The sequence below is a fragment of the Adelges cooleyi genome, unplaced genomic scaffold, assembly GCF_023614345.1.
Source record: "Adelges cooleyi isolate 19-005CV unplaced genomic scaffold, UGA_ACOO_1.1 ACOO_flye_CR_arks_rails_tigmint_CR_PRNA_30, whole genome shotgun sequence".
In the NCBI taxonomy this organism is placed as follows: Eukaryota; Metazoa; Arthropoda; class Insecta; order Hemiptera; family Adelgidae; genus Adelges; species Adelges cooleyi.
Window position 1 is genome coordinate 6,611,881 of NW_026095971.1, and position 20,373 is coordinate 6,632,253.

At 30.7% G+C, this 20,373-nt stretch overlaps 3 protein-coding genes across 6 annotated transcripts in view; 2 read left to right on the forward strand and 1 right to left on the reverse strand.

Moving 5' to 3' along the window:
• Nucleotides 1–26: 26 nt before the first annotated feature.
• On the forward strand, nucleotides 27–6,216 carry LOC126839147 (autophagy-related protein 9A). 2 transcript variants are annotated; one of them, XM_050574228.1, is made up of 14 exons: nucleotides 27–254; nucleotides 480–579; nucleotides 1,605–1,782; nucleotides 2,571–2,799; nucleotides 2,890–3,014; nucleotides 3,515–3,642; nucleotides 3,720–3,904; nucleotides 3,975–4,153; nucleotides 4,222–4,353; nucleotides 4,460–4,613; nucleotides 4,680–5,078; nucleotides 5,170–5,270; nucleotides 5,599–5,727; nucleotides 5,789–6,216. In XM_050574228.1, the coding sequence occupies exons 2-14, from the start codon at nucleotides 498–500 to the stop codon at nucleotides 5,907–5,909; spliced, it is 2,142 nt and encodes a 713-aa protein (XP_050430185.1). In that variant the 5' UTR covers nucleotides 27–254; nucleotides 480–497; the 3' UTR covers nucleotides 5,910–6,216. The 2 variants fall into 2 exon arrangements, with proteins under 2 accessions (XP_050430185.1, XP_050430186.1); XM_050574229.1 differs by having other exon boundaries at nucleotides 490–579.
• A 1,951-nt stretch (nucleotides 6,217–8,167) lies between these two features.
• Nucleotides 8,168–10,602, forward strand: LOC126839047 (uncharacterized). Its single transcript, XM_050573982.1, has 2 exons — nucleotides 8,168–8,341; nucleotides 9,370–10,602. Exon 2 carries the CDS (start codon nucleotides 9,371–9,373, stop codon nucleotides 10,250–10,252), a length of 882 nt encoding a protein of 293 aa, XP_050429939.1. The 5' UTR covers nucleotides 8,168–8,341; nucleotide 9,370; the 3' UTR covers nucleotides 10,253–10,602.
• A 1,363-nt stretch (nucleotides 10,603–11,965) lies between these two features.
• Nucleotides 11,966–20,373, reverse strand: part of LOC126839044 (5'-AMP-activated protein kinase subunit gamma-2-like) — a 32,641-nt gene continuing 24,233 nt past the window's right edge. Inside the window, exons 8-15 of one of the 3 annotated variants that reach the window (XM_050573980.1) lie at nucleotides 15,347–15,483; nucleotides 14,562–14,610; nucleotides 14,192–14,479; nucleotides 13,924–14,105; nucleotides 13,654–13,857; nucleotides 13,429–13,575; nucleotides 13,261–13,354; nucleotides 11,968–12,547 (exon numbers count right to left, since the gene is read on the reverse strand). In XM_050573980.1, coding sequence (XP_050429937.1) covers nucleotides 12,444–12,547; nucleotides 13,261–13,354; nucleotides 13,429–13,575; nucleotides 13,654–13,857; nucleotides 13,924–14,105; nucleotides 14,192–14,479; nucleotides 14,562–14,610; nucleotides 15,347–15,483 — 1,205 coding nt within the window. In that variant the 3' untranslated portion in view covers nucleotides 11,968–12,443. Of the gene's footprint in view, nucleotides 12,548–13,260; nucleotides 13,355–13,428; nucleotides 13,576–13,653; nucleotides 14,106–14,191; nucleotides 14,483–14,561; nucleotides 14,611–15,346; nucleotides 15,484–20,373 lie in introns of all 3 variants that reach the window. The other 2 variants (XM_050573979.1, XM_050573978.1) reach the window with 2 other exon arrangements.

Here is a 20,373-nt window from a genome sequence, read left to right on the forward strand (position 1 = left end):
ACCAAATGCGCAGTTTTGATTATATTTTTAACTCATTGATACAATTTGCACCATCGTCAGACGTCTGCATACACTATTTCGCAAATGACTTAACTCTTTACCGTCAACAATGTAGTTAATTTTTTTAATTATATCATAATATGAATAAATGGGCTATCATACCCATGTTCGGTACTAAAAAAAGGAAAATTTTCACGCAATAAAGCTACAGGCCGTAAGCATCTGCACAACTTGAAGGTTCTGGAGAACAAAGGGTAAAATCAATTTCCTATTAATAAAATTGCTGTCACACTTTGACCTCCTACCATTATTTGCTTTGTGTTCTTTTTTTTCTTGATAAAATTGTAAATTCTTGTCTTTCCTGTTTCTAGTACAAGTGCACTGTTAAGTTTCATCACATAAGTTTCATTGTTGTTTTTAATTGTCATACCAAAATCAATTTCTATGATATTTACAACTGAAGTTGGTATTTAATTAAGTATGTTTTAGACATCAATATGCCCGAGTCAGGATATCAAGTTCTTAGTTCCGAAAGAGAAGAAGAAGTTCGATTTCAATTTACACCTAATATAGCTAGAAGTGAGTACTGAACTATAATAATATGCTAATAATTCATTGCATACATACACTTATCCATAAACATAAATTTGAAATTTAAATGTCTTCAATCAAATGATTACCAAATGACATCAATTAATACAACTAGTTTAATATACTTGTTTTAAAAGTTTTTGGTAAATTTATGTTTATCAATTTTATTTAAGTACAAGACAAAAAGCCAACTGCAAAATTAATCTAAATAATATTTAATATACCTTAAATTCAATCCTCATCATATTTCAAATATTTATTTCCTTGGAGAAAAAAAATATAACTATAAAACATAATTAATGTTTCACCTTAAATATTACAAAAAAGTTGTAAATCTAACCTCATTGTTTCATTAATTAACTTAAAAAAACTTTTTATTTTAGTAGGTTACATTAAATTTCCAGCTGTCATTCTTTCTCAGCTCTGTAACTAACTTCTAAGAAATTGTTATTTTATTTGTTATTTTATATTTAAAGATTTTAAAGCCAAGTCAAATAAGTGTTATGTGCCTAATTGGTTATGAAAGTTGTAAAGATAATATTGATAAATATCCTTAACACTCGGAAATAAGAAAAATAGTAGATTTTAGTAATTTGACAGAAATATTCATTTAGGCAGATAATATTTATTATCTTGTAATACATGTAATAATTTAAAACCATATTTTTTTTAAATCACTGTACTGTGTACACATACAATTTAAATTTTTTATATGATTAATTTTTATGAAGTATGAACACTAGTTCCAAGTATAAAATATTGATATAATTTAAATATTACCAAACATTTTATTTATTTATATTTTATCAGACACTCCTTATGTAATATAGATGCCAACAATTTATAGCAATATCAAATTATTCATATTGTTACCCATTATTCATTTTTAGACTAATAAGTAAAATAGGACATGTATAGTGTTTTTGTTATAAATACAAAAAATGTAAGCACTAGTATATAATTTTTAATTTTTTTGAAAAACAGATAGCTAAATTAAAAAAATGTTTTTCTAGCCCGATGGAATCATATAGAAGATTTAGATACATTTTTTACCAGAATTTACCTATATCATCAAAGACATGGGTTTCTATGTCTACTTCTTCAAGCAGCTCTCGACCTCTTGCAAGTTGTTTTTCTACTGGTGTTTTCTTTATTTTTATTCTACTGCATTGACTATCCAGTGCTTTTCAGGTATGATTCAATGTTAAGTAATTTGTATAAATAATAAAAATGATATATTCTTTAACTAATATAAGAACTTTTTGACTTAGTCTAGAAAAAAAGTAACATTTGTGGACTTATATAGTTCAGAAAAAAATAATTAAATATTTTTAAAACAACCTCAACAACAAAAATATACTTTAGCGTATACACATATTTCGGTAGGAATGCTATCACATCATTGGTGCTTACTCAGTCTTTCTTGGGCTCTGTTGATAATAGCATTAATACCAAAATATATATATAAATATATATGCCAATGTATATTTTTGACCATTAGTTTAATTTGTATTTTAAAAGTAAACTTTTACTAGACTTTAATTTGAATAAACATTAATTGATAGGCGATGCCATATTATTTTTTGGCACCTCTGTTTTGGACCCGATTATGTTGATCAATAGCAAACTGAATAAGCACTAGGCCCAGTGGGCTAATTTAAAGACAGTCTACAAAATTAAAAAATTGGTATTTAATTATTAACAATATCAGTCCTTGGAGACACAAACATAAAATAAATTACTGGCTCTATAACCTGAAATGGGAGCAACTCAATGGGCATTTGCCCACCAACCCTTCAGGTTTCAATTACAAATTTTTAATTTGCATTAATAAAACTGGTTGCAAAATAAGTATATGACATGGTCTATCGATACAACATACTTAACCAATAGTAAATGATTTAGACTTATTGTTAGTTTGTATTTTTGTGTACAAATTTATAATTATACATGGTTAAATATATTAATTTATTACACAGAGATAAGCCTGCAGACCCAGGAAAAGGGACTAATAGTACTGATAAAGTAAGACTATCTGATGTCATTCTGCCAACATCAAAATGTATTAGTCAGTTTACATTTTTGACATATTTATACATGCTACCTTTGCTAATATTTGCCATTTTTCGATTGATGAAACTATTTAGTGTGGCATATCATTATGGTGATATTAAAGCATTTTATAATATTGCTCTACACATACCTGATGTAAGCTAGTTGTATAAAAAAATGTTTTAAATTAATATTTTTAATTTTAGTATAAATTCTTATAATATTTTACTTTACATAAAATTATAGAAAGAATTAGAAAATTACACTTGGCGAGAAATTGTTCAAAAAGTTATTGAAGCACAAAAAGAACAACACATGTGTATACATAAGCTTGACCTCACAGAACTAGATATTTATCAACGAATTCTAAGGTACCATTATACTATACAATTTTCAAAAAAATTATAATACCTACTTAGTTTTCTAACCAATTCATAATTGCTTTTTATGGTATTTTTGTGGGTATGGTAACTATGTATATTAATGAAATTACTGAAAACAAAACAGTACTCTTTATTACCTTAAATTTTTTAATAATAAAAAGATAAACACAAATAATACACAATGTACATAAAGACTTACTGGTACTGAACTATCTCTGAACAAAAACTGGCTAGCTTGTCCTTAAATTGCAGTGTTTGTATACCACAAAGGCGGAACCACCTCAAACATCTGGCGATTAGGCGCACTTAAGAATTTTTGAGAAACTTTGACACAAGTGTATGGCATGAGACTGGTTGATTTTGCGCCTCCTGCACCTTTCCGGAATGTACCTCTTGCGCGTGCTGCTACCTGTCTCCATAAATGTTTCCTTTACCCTTATGTCTGCTGTAACAGTATTTTAATTGTATGTTTATATTTTTTTTTTCAGAACAAAAAACTACTTAATAGCCTTATTAAATAAATCTATACTTCCTACACGCTTCAATATACCATTTTTGGGCGAATTAACTTACTTTTCTCATGGAATGAAGTATAATTTAAATTTATTACTTTTCTGTATGTGAAATATCAAAATCTTTGCATATTAACCCTAAAACTAATTTTGTTGTATAAAATTGTTTATTATGTTTTAGGGGGTCCATGGTCACCTTTTGAAAACAATTGGCATCTGAAACCGGAATATAAACAAGCGGGTAAACGTTTAGAGTTAGCTCAATCATTGCGTAAGGCAATTGGTTGGGTTGCTTTAGTAAACTTATTACTTTGTCCTGTGGTTTTTACTTGGCAACTTATTTACAAATTATGTGACAATGCTCAGGTAAATTGTTTACTATACATTTATTATAAACAATTTAATTTTATATTTAAATTACAATGTGTTTTATTAGATGGTTAAAAATGAGCCAAGTGTGCTTAGTGTGCGAATGTGGTCATTGTATTCCAAAATATATCTTCGCCATTTTAATGAACTAGATCATGAACTCAGTGCAAGATTAAGTCGTGCCTATGTTCCTGCAGCTAAATATTTACAAAGTTTTGCTGCTCCTATTAGTGTTATTATTGCTAAGTAAGTCCCCTAACTTAATTATTATATTTGATATGATATATTTTAAAAGTAATATTTTTATTTTCAAGGAATACAATGTTTTTTACAAGTGCTATCATGGTACCAATACTTGCACTAACCATTTATGATGATAGCATTTTAACAATAGAACACATGATAACCATATTGAGTGGATTGTCACTTTTGTTTCTAATTTGCCGGTCAGTTAAACACAATAAGTATTCTAAATAAAGCTACAACTATACTTCATAGAAATTTTTTAAATTTTGATTGAATATATGCTCAGTAGGTTTATATTTTTTGTAGAAGTCTAGTTGATGATGAAAAAGAAATTGTTTGTCAAGAGTCATTAATGACGGCTGTATTAGCTGAAGTTCATTATTTACCAGATTCATGGGTTGGAAAAGCTCATACTCAACAAGTCAGCAATCAGTTTTCTCAAATTTTCCCATTCAAAGCTGTATGTGATTTCCATTGCATTATTTTATATTATAACATAATTTCGAGGATATTGTATTTATTTCAGAATTATTTAATAAACGAACTTATTTCACCTCTAGTCACACCATTTATATTGCTTTTCTGGCTACGTCCAAGAGCCTTAGAAATAGTTGATTTTTATCGTAATTATACTGCTGAAGTAGCAGGCGTAGGTGATGTTTGTGCATTCTCGATGATGAATTTAAGAAAGAATGGCAATCCCACTTGGCGATCTCCTGGGCCTAATACATCTGAAAATCCTGTATCAAAGTTACCACAGGTAGATCAAGCTGAAGATGGAAAAATAGAAATGTCCCTTCTGAATTTCTCAGTGCGAAATCCTACATGGGATCCTGTTGATATAGAAGCTAAAGAATTTGTAGAAGAAATAATAGCAAAAACACGAAAAGTCTATCCGGCAACTAGTGAATCTTTTATGGATCCTGTAAGTTTTTAACTTAAAAAAAAATAGTGTCATTAACCATTTATCATGTACCTATGTTTTATTAAATTAACACAATTTTACATTAATTTAGATCATACAACACGAAATAACAAATAGCAATTTACACATAGCCGAAATACCTTCATGTTTACTTGGTCTTGACCAGAGCACACGTTTATTACATAAAGAAGGGTATGATGTTAATTTTTATTAATTAGTACTCATTTTAGATATTATTTGTGTTTTATATATTATATATAATATGCTATGTATTAAAGTGCCCCATATTTTATTCTTTTTTGAATTCATGGTTTCCACCTCTCAATTGTCTCCAAATGACATAAAAAAAATGATTGATAAGACGACTATGCTGTATATGAGTACATATTATGTACTCATATACCTTATATATTGTGTGTGTAGTAATGTAATATACATTATATTACTAAAAATCCCAAATTTAATTGTATTATGATTTTAGTTTTAAAAAATGTCTATATATAATTGTATACATTTTCAGATTAACTGGCCGCCCTAATCGAATTAATACTAATTCAATTATGTGTTCTTCAGCATTTACCACTTCTGATTATTTAGTGTCAATTGAATTAAATCAGAGTGCACTGTTGCTCCACAGCATTCATAGGAAGTAAGTATTAATTAATTGTTTTTTAACTGATGTATTATCATTATCCTGCTTATATATTTAGACAGTTGGAAGAGCGAGGTAGTTTTGCAAGTACATCTGTTGCCCCATCTACTTCTCAAAAGACCAATATTCCTGTTCAAGAGCGTACACCGTTGTTAAAACCTGGTGCTAGAATAGTTTAACTCTGATAGTTAATTCATACCTTAAAGTTACTGTGATATTAATTAAGGGTTTTTTTAGTATACTTCCACAAATGTTTTTTTTTTTTTTTGACTCACTTGTTTATTTAATTTATTACGGGATGCAGTCATTTTAAAATTCAGCTAGCAATTTGATATTGTAAGCTGTATGTAAAAAATATTTGTACAATAACTTATTGTAATGTTGTTAAATATTTTTTCATTAGGTAATTTTAATAAAGTTTAATAACTACGTTTTGTTCTTATGTAACTGACTTTGCCAAAATCTGTATTTTTGATATAATAGTGTGTCTTGTTAAATTCTAAATTTTGTCGTATAATGTATATAAATACTTATTAAGCTTATGTAATATCAATGTGCGTAATTTTAAAATTGTTCATTAACACTTATATGATCTGAAAATATATTCTTGAGTAAATAGTTGAAATTTCCTTAACAAACTGAAAAAATTATTTTCTGTTATTTGTGTACAATAGCCACATCTGTAATGTTTTAATTATTAAGTGGTCTAATTACAACAGTTCAATAAAATATTAACTTTGATCAAAGGTAATGCCAAGCGTACTGGCAATTAATATAGTTATAAATAAAGACGATTTTAAAATTTTGACGACTATACAATCGTAAAACTACAAGCTGAAAAGAGTTAACTCAAAAAGATTTCATCAGCTGGACAGATTTTATGTATATAACTTTTATTCTCTGTAATCGTTAAGATAACCCTATCCTCGTGTAATTGGAGACATACGCCGTTTATTGTGGTTTTATTCAAATTTTGGTCAATGTTTTAAAACTTTGTATAAACATTTATATCAATTGTACAATTTAATACTTTCTATAACTAGGTTTCTAATAACTTTATGAAATATTGCCTTATGCCTATGTCAAAATCTAGACTAAGTGTGGATCTCTAATTATTTTTTATTAATGTACTTGTAAGCTAAAACTGCACATTTCTTTAATATCAAGGGTTATTCAAAAATTCCCTATACTTTACTCCTTAATCCTTAATAAATAAGTGGACATAACTAAATACACTGATATATATCTGTGGTGGCTAAGCAATCTTATCACAACTTCATAGGTCGCATACACGGTTATAGATAAACAGGTTACGTATCGGAGCCGACAATCGCGGTCACGCCGCGTTACGCTGTCTATAGAGCGCGCCACCGGGCTGCAGGCCATCAAAAGTTATATTTCCTATCTAACGTGTACTATAAAGCTGTTTTTTAAACCAATAAAGATAGTATACAGGTCTACAAGAACAATATAATACATGAATTTGATGTATTTGTTTGTCCTAAAAACGATGGTGTAGTCATAATACTGCTGTTACGCAAAGTTTTTCATCAAAACTGTTAAAAAAATACCGATAAAAAAATTTGCAAATTGCTAAAACCGTAATAATAAATACCAAATTATTCATAAACCATTCATAATATATTACGTTTTTTTTAAAAATAATTTTTGTAAATATCTCATCTGAAAAAAAAATTCGGATGAATTAAAATAAAATGTATTTCGTAAAATAAAATTATACTGATAGGTACTAATTTTGCTAACTTCTTTCTTTTCTGGCTAATTTTTTCTTGGCAATTGGTTTGTACAGCGTAATGCCTCATTTTCATTACAATATAGTAGGTTACAATTCGAATTATGATTACATTTTTGTGGTCTTCACATGGAAAGGACAGATACTAAGAACACAATATTAAGTATTAACTATATATAATTAATATTTAGAAATATAATAATGTTATAAAACATTTAACTAAATAGTTTATAATTGTGATTGTAGAATATATCATGTGTTATATTGTTCTTATAGACTTGAATAATACTGTTTATGAATAATGTGGTATTTATTACCACGGTTTTAGTCATTTACATATTTTTTTTATCGGTATTTTCTTAACAGTTTTAATGAAAAACTTTGCATGACAGCAGTATTATGACTACACCATCGTTTTTAGGACAAAAAAATACATCAAATTCATGTATTATATTGTTCTTGTAGACCTGTATACTATCTTTATTGGTTTAAAAAACAGCTTTTTAGTACACGTTAGATCGGAAATATAACTTTTGATGGCCTGCATCCCGGTGGCGCGCTCTATAGACAGCGTAACGCGGCTTGACCGCGATTATCGGCACCGATACGTAACCAGTTTATCTATAACCGTTGTCTAGACTCCAGTTTATTATATATATCTGTGACTAAATATTACTTATATTATCAGCAGTCAGGATCAGGTGGGACCCGTTATCACAAAATAAATGACAAAATAGAAATTTTTCTCTCCAGCCCAAGTTAATATTAATTTATAACGACGTACAAATAAGTATATAATTAATAATTTAAGTCTGACCGTTATGTATTTTGCTTGTATGTTATCAAAAAAGGAATAAGGTAAAATTTTGAGTTAAATACTAATTTTTAATTATTGTAAAGCCAAGCACTCAATACTTGTAGGATCTCAATTTTTAATTCATTCTAATTATTAACAGCAATGCAAATAGAATTAGACCCTAACTGTTCATTTAATTCTTCTTGACTTTATTTTTGTCAAACAAATTGTCTTTTCCCATTAGATTTTCACTTTAGAACTTGATTCATTAGTCCATTAGAACTTTCCCATAAAATTCACTTGTTATGTATCCAAAATTACCAATATTATAGCAATCTTTTTACTGTTGCCCGGGGAGAAGTATATACCCAAATAAGCAACCCTCTGCTCTATACAGTAAAACATTAAATTATATTTATAAAGTATCAAATAATAGTATTGTGTTGCTTGGTAATTAAGAATACTGGCAATCTGTGTTAATAATTTAACTTTTCCTCTTATTAAATACATTATCACTTATCAGTGAGTACATTGAAAATGTACGTCAAAATATTACGAAGGTTAAAGTTTATTTTCTATAGTTTACACACTACACGTTTTTGTACAATAATGTAATGATATTATTTTGTCAGGCATGTGATCAGCTTTTGATGTTAGTTATAGGCCCTGTGTATTCTCAAAGCCCTAGGCGCTGTACCTTTAGGACAGTACCTAATATTAATCGGGTTTTGTATGTATTTATTTTTTTTGTTTTGTCTTACATAGTTAGAACTACAGCTACCTTAATTATTCAATATTAATACATTAAACTTTTGAGTTCTAGCCTTCTCTTAATATTTTATATTATTATAATTAATATTTATTAAATAATACATAATCATACAAATTGTAGTAAATCTGTAAAATTAAATATAAATACTAATTAATTGATTTTTTTCCCCCTAAAATTGATTGATGTTAGTAAAAAAAAATTGTTTACTTACATTTTTTTTCGCAATAAAAAGTTTAAGCCTAATACTGTGTAAAAGTTAACTTATAATTTTATAACATTTAATTGACAACAATTTATATGATCTATGATATTGTATAGTATGATGGACTCGGGCAAACTGGCTAACTTGGACACACTGCCCAATGATGTGTTGCTTATCATTTTGAGGCAGACTTCTGCCACTGACTTTGTATATTCATTGCCGGTAGTTTGCGATCGTTGGGCAAACCTCATCTCATCAGATACTCATACTTTAAATCGCATCGGAGTATGGCAGCATCCCTTAAGTAAAGTCTCATTCTTTTATCTACGCTACAAAAATGAACATTTGATCAATCATACAGTTAAAGAACATGAACAATTATTTAGGTCAGGCGAGGTTCTACAAATGATTGATTACACTTGTGTGTTTGAATTAAGTATACAGTATTTTACCATATATGAGCATCTGAAAACGTTGGTGATTTCTAACAGTCTCCAAACATACCGTACGCAAGGATTCCTATGGCTAGATCATTTGGTGGCATTAACCTTTTATGATGTTAAAATCTGCGACAGCGACATGTACACTTTAAATGAACTATCTAGTGTTTACCCAAACGTACAAAACCTTTCTTATGTCAACTGTAGGCTTTCAATTCAGACGAACATGAATTTCCTACATAGTGGTTTTAAAAAATTAAAGCGGTTTCGTATGGATCATTATTCCATTAGCGACAGAACATTGAAAACAATATTAACTATACATCCTGATTTGGAAACCATTGTGTTCAAGCTGTGCACATTAATGAGTGATAGTTGGTTAGAAACTATAATGGATCATCTTGGAGAAAGGAAAATTATTAATCTAGAAATCCATAGCTCATATTTTACAGACAAGTGTGTTGAGAAGTTTTTGGCGAGTAAAGTTGTTACCAACACATCAAATGTTCACATCTATAAAAATAAACACGACGATCCGTTTTCTATTACAATGGCCTAAATACATTCTTTCTATGTATTGACAAAAATTTATTGTAACTTCTTTGTGTTAAAAAGATTAATATAAGAATTAGTTTTTATTTTTTTAAATTAATATATATATATAGATAGATTGATACATGTGTCTAACATATTGTTGTATTTTAATTTTTAACACTTCAGTGATAAATGATAAACCTTTAACTTTTAATAACAATAATGCCAAACATCTTTTTATTAAAAAAATCAATAGTTCTTGTAAAAATTGATTCAATGCATTACAAAAATAACTTGCCCGAGACTACTAAATTATCAGTATTCATTTTTTTAATCTGTGATGTAGACATTCAAATAGTAACTGTATATAATAGCCAAACCTACATTATTTTTTAAAAAAATTACAATAGTTCACAACATTAAATTGACCTTAACTAATTTGCTTGATTTTTTTCAATTGTAGCCTCTGTTAATACAATTAACAACTATTTGAAGAAAGCATTCGAATCAGTCGATCGTTTGAATTAACTACTTCAGTACTCTCAATGTAATATGTATGCAAATGATGTAACACAATTATTTGGAAATCAAGTCCTCTGGTGTGTGAATAAACACAAAATAACATGCTCACATATATCGTTTACTCGTAACAAGTTGTATAAAACACTGTTTACATATCTTTTAATTACTACCACTTGAATGGATTGATTTGTCTGCCAACATTTCGGAATACTTGCAAATTCCATCTTCAGGGGACCGGAAAGCGCTATTTATTTAGGGGCAAATGATAAGCAATAATTGACAAAAATTGATCTAGTAGCCATTTTTAATATGCCGACTAATTTTAATGTGAAAAAATATTAAGTTTTTTTAGTTAAAATACATATTTTATTTAGTTGACTTAACTAGACATATTTTGTTAAAAATTTCCGCTCTCTAGCAAAATAAGTAAAAAATGTATGACCATTTGTACTATTATAGAACTTTTAGACGATGAGAGATTTCTTTAGTTATATTATTCTGTGGAAATCTATTTTTTTTATCGTGATTTCATTTCTAGTACACCTAAGTATTTTTTAATTTTTGAGGAGGTTATTTGCTAATGATTTGAATTATGGAACCAATATTTTGTATGAGGCAGATTATATAAAAATAGATTATATAACACTGTAGTGAGGCCAGCAACGCAATATGGGTCCGGGGTTGGAATGTTGGGCAGTAGACATGAAAACTGAACAGTAGATGAGTGTAGCGGAGTTGAGAATGCTAAGATTAATGAGTGGAGTGACTAGGGTGGATTGTATAAGAAATTAATACATAAGGGGAAGTCTAGGAGTTGCATCAGTTTTGGAAAAAATTAGAGAGAATAGGTTGAGATGGATCATGTTGAAGAGAGATGAGGCAGAGGTAGTGAGAGTTGTTATGAAGATGAATGTAGTGGGAAAGAGATGAATAGGAAGACCGAAAAAAGACTAAATAGAGAGTGATACGAGTGGTGTAACTATTCCTATGAAACATAACAATAATGTCATTAACGGAAAAATAATTTTACTGTTATGTGCACTTAACATGCAATCACATATTTTTGGGAATAATGTGATAAAATAACACAACTTTATCAATTGTATTTTATAGCAATCCGTATAGTTTATTTAATTTTATTATACACTTGTGTATACATACATTAGATCTACAAAAAAAAAAAAAATTGGAAAACAAACATAAAATATATTTTATTGTAATACCTAGGTAATTTTCTATTGAAAAAATATTTTTGATGTGTTAATGATTTGTAATACATTATATATAAGATAAATAGTCAAAAAATATTATTATTACTATTATAATATATTAAATAACAAACATAATATTTCAACAGCTCTTCATTTGACAATATCACACGGTCATTTGAAAAAATCACTTAACGCTTTTTATCATGCAATTTTAAGAAATCTAATTTTTTTTTTTAAATGCAGATTAGTGTTTATTTCATTTTTTTAAGAGAAAAATGCTAATAAAATAAGGCATTAAACATAAAACATTTCCAACTAATACTTTGGAGTATGTACATATTTATGTCTCAAAAGCGCTGTCGTATAATACTACATAGGTAAATAATACTTGTACAAATAATAAGTAATCCAGATCATCCGGAAATCTGAAGTCATTAGTTTAGCCCTGTATGGCAGAAACATCCAGGAATGAATATTATTTGCTCACATTACAAGTGCAGATTCCGGCTCCATTATTGAGTTTAAAGCTTTTGGACTATCTGCATTGTTCTCGTATAGCTCTTTGGTTTTTAATAAACGTTCAACTCCTGAAATAATAATCCAAATTATGTTTACGCTTGTCTACACATATGACTTAATTTTAAATTCCACATAGAGCCAATATCATTGAAAATGTGTATATTAGTAAAAATGTAGACTTAACCTATACAACATATTTAATTTATTTTGTTGTCTAATTCAATTGTCAATGAATGTAGAGACTATGTACCATAATGTCATAATATATCGTCAGCCCTATAGAGTTAGCAAAGGTCGTAACTCCAAAATACCAAATTTTACAATAGAAGGAAAAAAACATAACAATATTATTATTTGATGTTACAAGTCCTTACTATTTATCACACATTTCATGGAAGAAAACACTGAAATAATATCATTATTATACCATCAGACGCACATTTTTTTCTTCAGATTGTGATATACCAAATATTGTTTTTTTTGTTGTTTGCCTTTGCTACAAGGCTGACGATATTATATAATTACAAAAATCTATATTTTTTGCAACTTGACGAAACTTTACCAAGACGAAATTTTTCTAAATGAAAAATAGGGGTGATCAAAGACTCAATATTAAGTTCAAGTCCCTTACACTTGTGATATGGAAGAGACTGGGCAAGGGATAAAGGTGGGCAGTTTCCTACTAGGTCACTCATTTCTAGGTTTTGAGTGAATACATCTTATTGTACTCAGTTACGAATTATGTTATAATACATATCTAATAATCAAATATCTAAAATACCTGAAGGTCGAAGAACTAGGTAGTGTAGAATATCAGATAATGAGAGTATACCAATGACTTTATCATTTGAGTCCACAATTACTAACCTATGTACCTAAAAAGAAAAACAATATTTGTAAGAAAAAAAGTATAAAATGCATTTTAAAACTATTGGTATATCAAAATTACTTCTGCTCGGACAATCTTTTCAATAACACAATATAGTGTATCAGTTAGATGACATTTTTGTACGCCCTCAAACCAATCACTTCGGTGTTCATTGGCTTGTTTTAGACTAACATCTAAATTATTATATGTACGCTCAGCAGCTAAATTCTAAGTGAAAATTGATTTAGAAAAATTAATTAATCAATGCCAAAATATATTTCATCTTAAATTTGACATTTTACTTACAATTACATCAAATTTAGCAAATATATCAACGAGACGGCCCTCTTTGTCAACCATGGGCAGTGCCGATACTCTGCGTTCTACAAATTTTTTTAATGCTAAAATGATTGATGTATCTTCAGATACAGTTTCTATGTTTTCATAAGTGCCAATTTTAAGTTCTTCTAGACTTTTTGACATATAAGAAGGTTTTGGCAAATCATTAATCTGCAAGACCCGTAAAAAAACAATAAAAAACACTAATAATAGTAGAGTTGATAATAAATTACATACATAAAGAAATAGAAAACGCAGTATGCGTTTATGGGTAATAATATATAGGACATCTCCGGTTAGAGGATCAATTACTGGTAAGCGATGTATTTTGTTGTTAATGAGTGTTTGAATGGCCAAAAACAAAGACATATCTGGACCGATAGATATTAACTCCTGAGGACGTTCCTCATGAAGTTCATCTATAAACACAATAAGTATAAATTAATACCCCTATGATTACATTACACAGTTAAGAGAATGTAATTTTTTTTAAAAATCATAATACTTCTCCAAGTGTCCAGTTTATGTTCTTCCAGTTCTTCCATGCTGGACGACGGCGTAGAGTAATACTTTTGCAATATTCTGATGAAATCAGTGATGGTCAGCATGCCGACGAATTGTTGGCGCTTGTTGTCCCATAGAGGAGCTGCGCGCACTCCATTGTAGACTAAAGCGAAGAACGCCTTTTTGACAATTAACTGCGTGTCAAATACGACCAATTTGGCACTAGTCGGTATGAGATCATAAGACTTATGGAAACGGAAAAATTTCACAAAAATCTGACTTTCGTCTTCTGCTAAAAAATACAATACAGTATGATGTCAGTTATTTGGGAAACAGTAGGTATGCGTTAAATACTTAAATGTTGCAATTACCCAAATCTGTAATTTTAACTTTTTCCAAAAATGGATCGGCCACAGGCAGCTGAAAAAATAACAATAAAGTAACCCAGTGTAACAATTCACCTGTATAAAAATATATTCATGTTACATATCATATTATGTCGAGAGAGAAGGGCTGGGGATTTATTTTCATCAGTGTACCATTATTACTCACTTACTCGGTATACCGTTTTTTGGTAAATGTGATCGCTCTCTCAAACACGGAATTTACAAATTACATCATGATATCAAAATCGATTATTACCGCCAAAACTAAATAGCAATGATCGAATATCAAATTTAAAAAAAAAAGTAACATACGTTTATTTTTGGATATTATTAATTTAGCAATTTTGCAATAATCGACGAATTTGGTGAACAAACTTATTACGAGCCCTAATTCGTAAATTTCTTAAATGTCTTGTAAAATTCGGGGAAGGGTGAAAAACAATGAAAGAAAATGTTGGCGTTACTATAATAATAAATTAATCGCTTTCTAATAATAGAACATTAACATAATAGACATTGTAACGCTAATGATTGGTAATATTTGACGTTTTTCAATAGTTTTCAAAGGATTGCATGTATCTATTTAAGTAAAAAATTTTTTTTGCAAAGACCTTTTTTATTATACTTATTTTTCAAGTTTAATTTGAATTTCCCAGTTCACCCCCTTTCAAAAATTATATTTGTATGTTGATTTTGCAGGGTCTTACTTTACAAGGGGGCTATACGCCGGCACTATTTTATAGCGTTAAAGTTATACACCAAGTACTCACGCCTCTGGAGTCTCTGAATAATATTGCCGCATGCGTAGGATCTAATAATCCGTCAGAACCTTTCCTCGAATTGGATATAGTTCCCAGAGACAGTCGGCGGGTTTCAGGATCCAGAGAACTTCTGCGCAATAGAGCTCCTAAGCAACAAAAAAAAAACACTATTATAGCAGGTACAACAATAGACGTGTTATATAATATCAAAAATGGTACACTTTATTATATGTAAATATATTATTATTATGATCTCGACTATAATGTTCGTTTAATAAACATTTTATAGAATATGTATGTAATCGTATGCAATATACATATATATATGTTGTTGTCTTTCCAATGTCAATTGATCGTGATTGACAAAACAGAATTTGAAATTATTATTCTAATAACAATAATAATGTCATACGCATTGCGCGACATTTAATAACAGTAGATAGATATGAATTTGCATAAAAAAAACTAAATAAACAAAAATAGGTGTATACAAAATTGCGCAGAGATATTATTTTATGATTATTATTACTTTATTATGTCGTATAATATTCCAAATAATAATTTATATACGTCATGATATATAATATAATCAGCATTGATAACTGTTGACTATTATCGCCACATCGTCGTAGAGATAAGGCAAATAGAAAAAAAACCAGTTAGTTACGGGTAAATAAAAAGAACAGTACTACTATCTACTTCCAGAAAACAATTACAAATTAGTAGTAATAATGATAATAATTCAAATTATTGTTATGATTAAAATGTTGTTGGCTTTTTCAACTACATCGTGATGTGAAAAAACCGGTGATAATCGGACGTGACTTTTAACACCCGCTATCTATTAATATACATATATAGTAACGATAGTTAACGACCAAGACAGGTCACCGCATCCAACAAACACATTTTCGACTATCGTTAGCCGTTTTCATATAAAGTAAACATAATTAAAAAATAATAACTACTATTCTTGTTGGTACTTCATAATTCGTTAACTAGTAGATCCGAGATACAACTGTTGGCTATAATAACGTATGAGCACCATAAGTAAAAATTAATTTCCTTGAGCCGACGGATATGATAAAATGTCATTATATCTATTCAGTGTTCAGCGTAAAACAATATTATCGTCATACAATAAATCATTAAAATAAACTGCGTTTTTAAAAAAAATATATTTTAATGTTTATTAATGTTACACTATGTTGCTAATAACTAATAAGAAAAGTTATTATTGTAAAATTATGTTCGACGTAAATCATAATTAAATCTACATTACGAATGGACTGTAGTATGATACAAAGATTTTAACCACCGACGTTGATGTGTCTACTACACAATCATACGGGTTTCGCAATTAAAAAATAAACATATTACATCAAAATAACAATAATAATCGATAATTCAAATAAAACAGCGATATGCTAACACAGAATTATGGTCAATTATCTTTTTAAAATATTGTAAGTTGATTTTGTGTGTAATGATCGTTCTACTGAACGTCAAATGTAAAACATAATTGGTTTTTTTTTATAGGAAACCTCTTAAACCGGAGTTGTTGAAAATTGAAATAAAAAACTTACATTAATTATTAATCATTATCATTATTAATCAAGTCATTAATTATTGAATTATAAAACAACATTTTAATTTCGGGAGTGAGGAACCGAGAGAGGAGTAAAAACACCCGTTTATATACATCCAATTACGCAGACAAACAATATCTTAAATTTTTGTGTCGCATTTTAATAATTTTTTTAGTGCTATTGAAATCATAATTTGAATTTAAAATGTGAGTAAAACTGAAACTAGAAATTAAAAACAAAACTTGACAACGCGCACTGTAGTGTCTGTATAAAATTCAAAATTGAGTATCAGTACTCCGGCGAGTTATTCCAAAAAATACTTATGCTTTTGTTTTACAATTAAGGCTTATTATTTAGAAACTACAACCGGTACGGTGCACTAGGACACAATTCCACCCTCACACACGACAGTGCAGCGCTTGGCTGACAATGTCCGCGTCCTCTAGAAAACCGGTTGCACCACATATGAAAATTATTAAATTATTTTCATTTACTTATGTATTTATTTGTTATTTTACACTCGACATACTTCCTTCTATTTTCTTACTAGATAATCATCGATATTAACCCGCCTGCTGTAGAAACCGGACAGTCGTATAGAGTAACATGAGCACCTCAAGGACTACCGGGCAGCAAAGGGGTACAATGTGTAAACAACGCATATAACTATGACGCTGGCCAACAATAAAATAAACTAGTTTAGTCAGACAAGCTTTAAAGTCTGTGTACAGGGCGTTCAGTGAATCACTTTACACACAGTCACGGGGGACTATATAATAGTGCACTGCGGCGATTCGCAATTCCATACACACTCTTTATAATCTCACGTCATTAAAAAACGCGTCTTGATGCTAACCGGTTACCGTGTATACGCCGCAATACACGACAGTAACATAACAGTAGAAACAAAGAACCGGTCAAATAAAAAACGTGCGAGTCAATAATAGAAAAAAGAAAAATTATTATTAAACCACCCAAGGACGCAGGACAAGACGCACATTTTTCAAATTCAAAAGATCGTCACAAACAGTACACAGAGACGGAGCGAGATAGAGCTCTAGCTAGCTAGACTAACACCGGACAACTAGACCAATAGACCGCATACTATATTATTATTCATTCAATAAAATGTTATGCAGCCGAGCACCGCTATTATTGTGTGTGGCAAACCAATTGTTTTTTTAACAAACACAATGTACGGCTGCGATTTTGTACTCGACGGGGAAAGAAATAATGTTTTTTTTAATATTTAGAACGAGAAATTGTATCTATACAGTAAAAAAATGCAGTGATATCAATGAACTACATTGGTAACCGACTTGCACGTTTTCATCAGTATTTCAATCATTTTTATAAGCTCAACAAGGGCAGGTGTACATTACAAAGTGGGTCTATTGCAAAACTTGCATGCTTGGACTTGCAATTTTGTTTGTTCTTTTTTTATTGTGTACGCTTTTTTACAATTTTTTTTTCGTCATCTGACGCACGCAATTTTATACCGATTGTCGCGCGGCAACAAATAAAAAATAATAAACTGGTTCAAAATGTAAAAAAAACAGCTTAAAAGAGGAACGCGTTAATACACACCACGACCGAATTTTGCGTAGGTCGAAAAGACCACTGGAAACTTGTAAACCACAGCCGCGATTAATGAAAGCAAATAACTAATTAATAAACAAATAGGTAAAAAGCGCGCGATGCCTTATTAATTGTTTTCGGCGTCCGACATCTGAAAACAACATACTGTTTTGACCTGTGAGTTATTCGATAGAGGACGTTGGTAAGGGTAAAAAAAACGATGTCGCAAATAAAAAAAGGTCGCATATGCAAACAGTCAACGCGTTATTATACAACATGCGCGATGGTCGTAATAATGTTATTGTACGGTTTTTGACGCAAACAAAATATTCGGACAAAATTATACATTTTTTATCATCGCACATGTAATATTATACCTTCTTGCAGAATGCTTTCGTATATCTTGTATGCGTCGCCGCTGTCGAGCACGGCCGAGCCTGACGTTGTTAGCTGTGTTTTTCGGGTGCCGTCGTCCAACGACTTGGAACGGTTGCGGAACTGTCCACCGTCTTTGGGCACGTCCAGCAAGCACGAGGTACGCCTGTTTTCGGGCACGTTGGTTTCCTTGTTGTTGTTCTGGTGTTGTGTGTGGCTCTTGGAGCTGCCGCCTCCAATAAGGGCGCGGTAAGCGTCGTGCAGAAACGACGTCCGGGGTGACGAACGTCTGCTAGGGCTGGGTGATCGTGACGACGGTGACAACGAATAAACGTTTTTTATCGGCACAGGCACCGCGCCGGTAGGCTCGTCGTCTGGCGGCGTAATGTGACATACCACATGCGGCTTTGGGATGGACAGACTTATCGGTTTGGCGGCCGCCGCCGTTCCTACCTCCATGACGGTGAAAATAATAATTATGACTATACGATAGCAATCGTTTTCTCTTCGGTGCTTTTACTCTGCTCTTTCGATCACTCATTCACCGGTTCTTGGCAACGTCAAGCATCCTACGTATATATTTATTACATATGTGTACTATATAATATACAGCGAACAACAAACGAGTGAAGAAGTAAAAAAAAAGTATACATATATTCCGACAGAAAAACAACACACTCCTCGGGAAAAAGCGCTAGCGCGCCCGACCGTTGGTTTCGCGATTATGTTATTTCTATGTGCGAGACTCACGGTGCGGCGCGGGAAATGGAGCGCGCGGCGGAAAACGTGCGTGCGACTGGTTCGAAAACGCGACGTGACCCGGTCCGTCCACCGGCACGGCGGGCATTTCCTTCTCCCGCAGCAGGCCAATGCCGGCCGGTAGGCTAAACGCGCGTGCCAAGAGGAGGGGGCGGTCACCGGTCCCGCGCGTTACAAAATCCACCACCCATCAGCAGCAGCAATTATTATTGTTGGCTTTATAATAATATAATAAGTAATAACACTTAGATACATATACACACACGTTGTAATATACGTCTATTGTTGGCTAAAGGTGTCGACTTTGACCGCGAGTATAATAAATTATGGTTTTAATATACCTAATACAAAATCGTTCATAAAGCAGATTGCAGTGTTGTTGTCAAACATATAAACTTTTAAAAAGATCTTCTTAAAGAGATTTCATTCGAAATCGTCTATAAAAGTAAACGCTTAATAAATCGGTTAAATAATAACCGAATCCAAAAACCACTGCAACAGTCATGTTATGAGACATGCTGCACAAAGTATACTAGGTAACAGATATATTTTGACACCTGACTATGCGTACGACGAGCACGGGCAAAGGTCGATGGCGAACTCGTTGTTTAAATCGACGCGAACTTTAGAACCAAACATAATTCGAAAGTGTAAAGGTCAGTAAATTATTTTGAATTCCTTCGACGTACACAGTCTTATTATTATTATTGTTTTGATTGAATCCAGCCAAGGAAT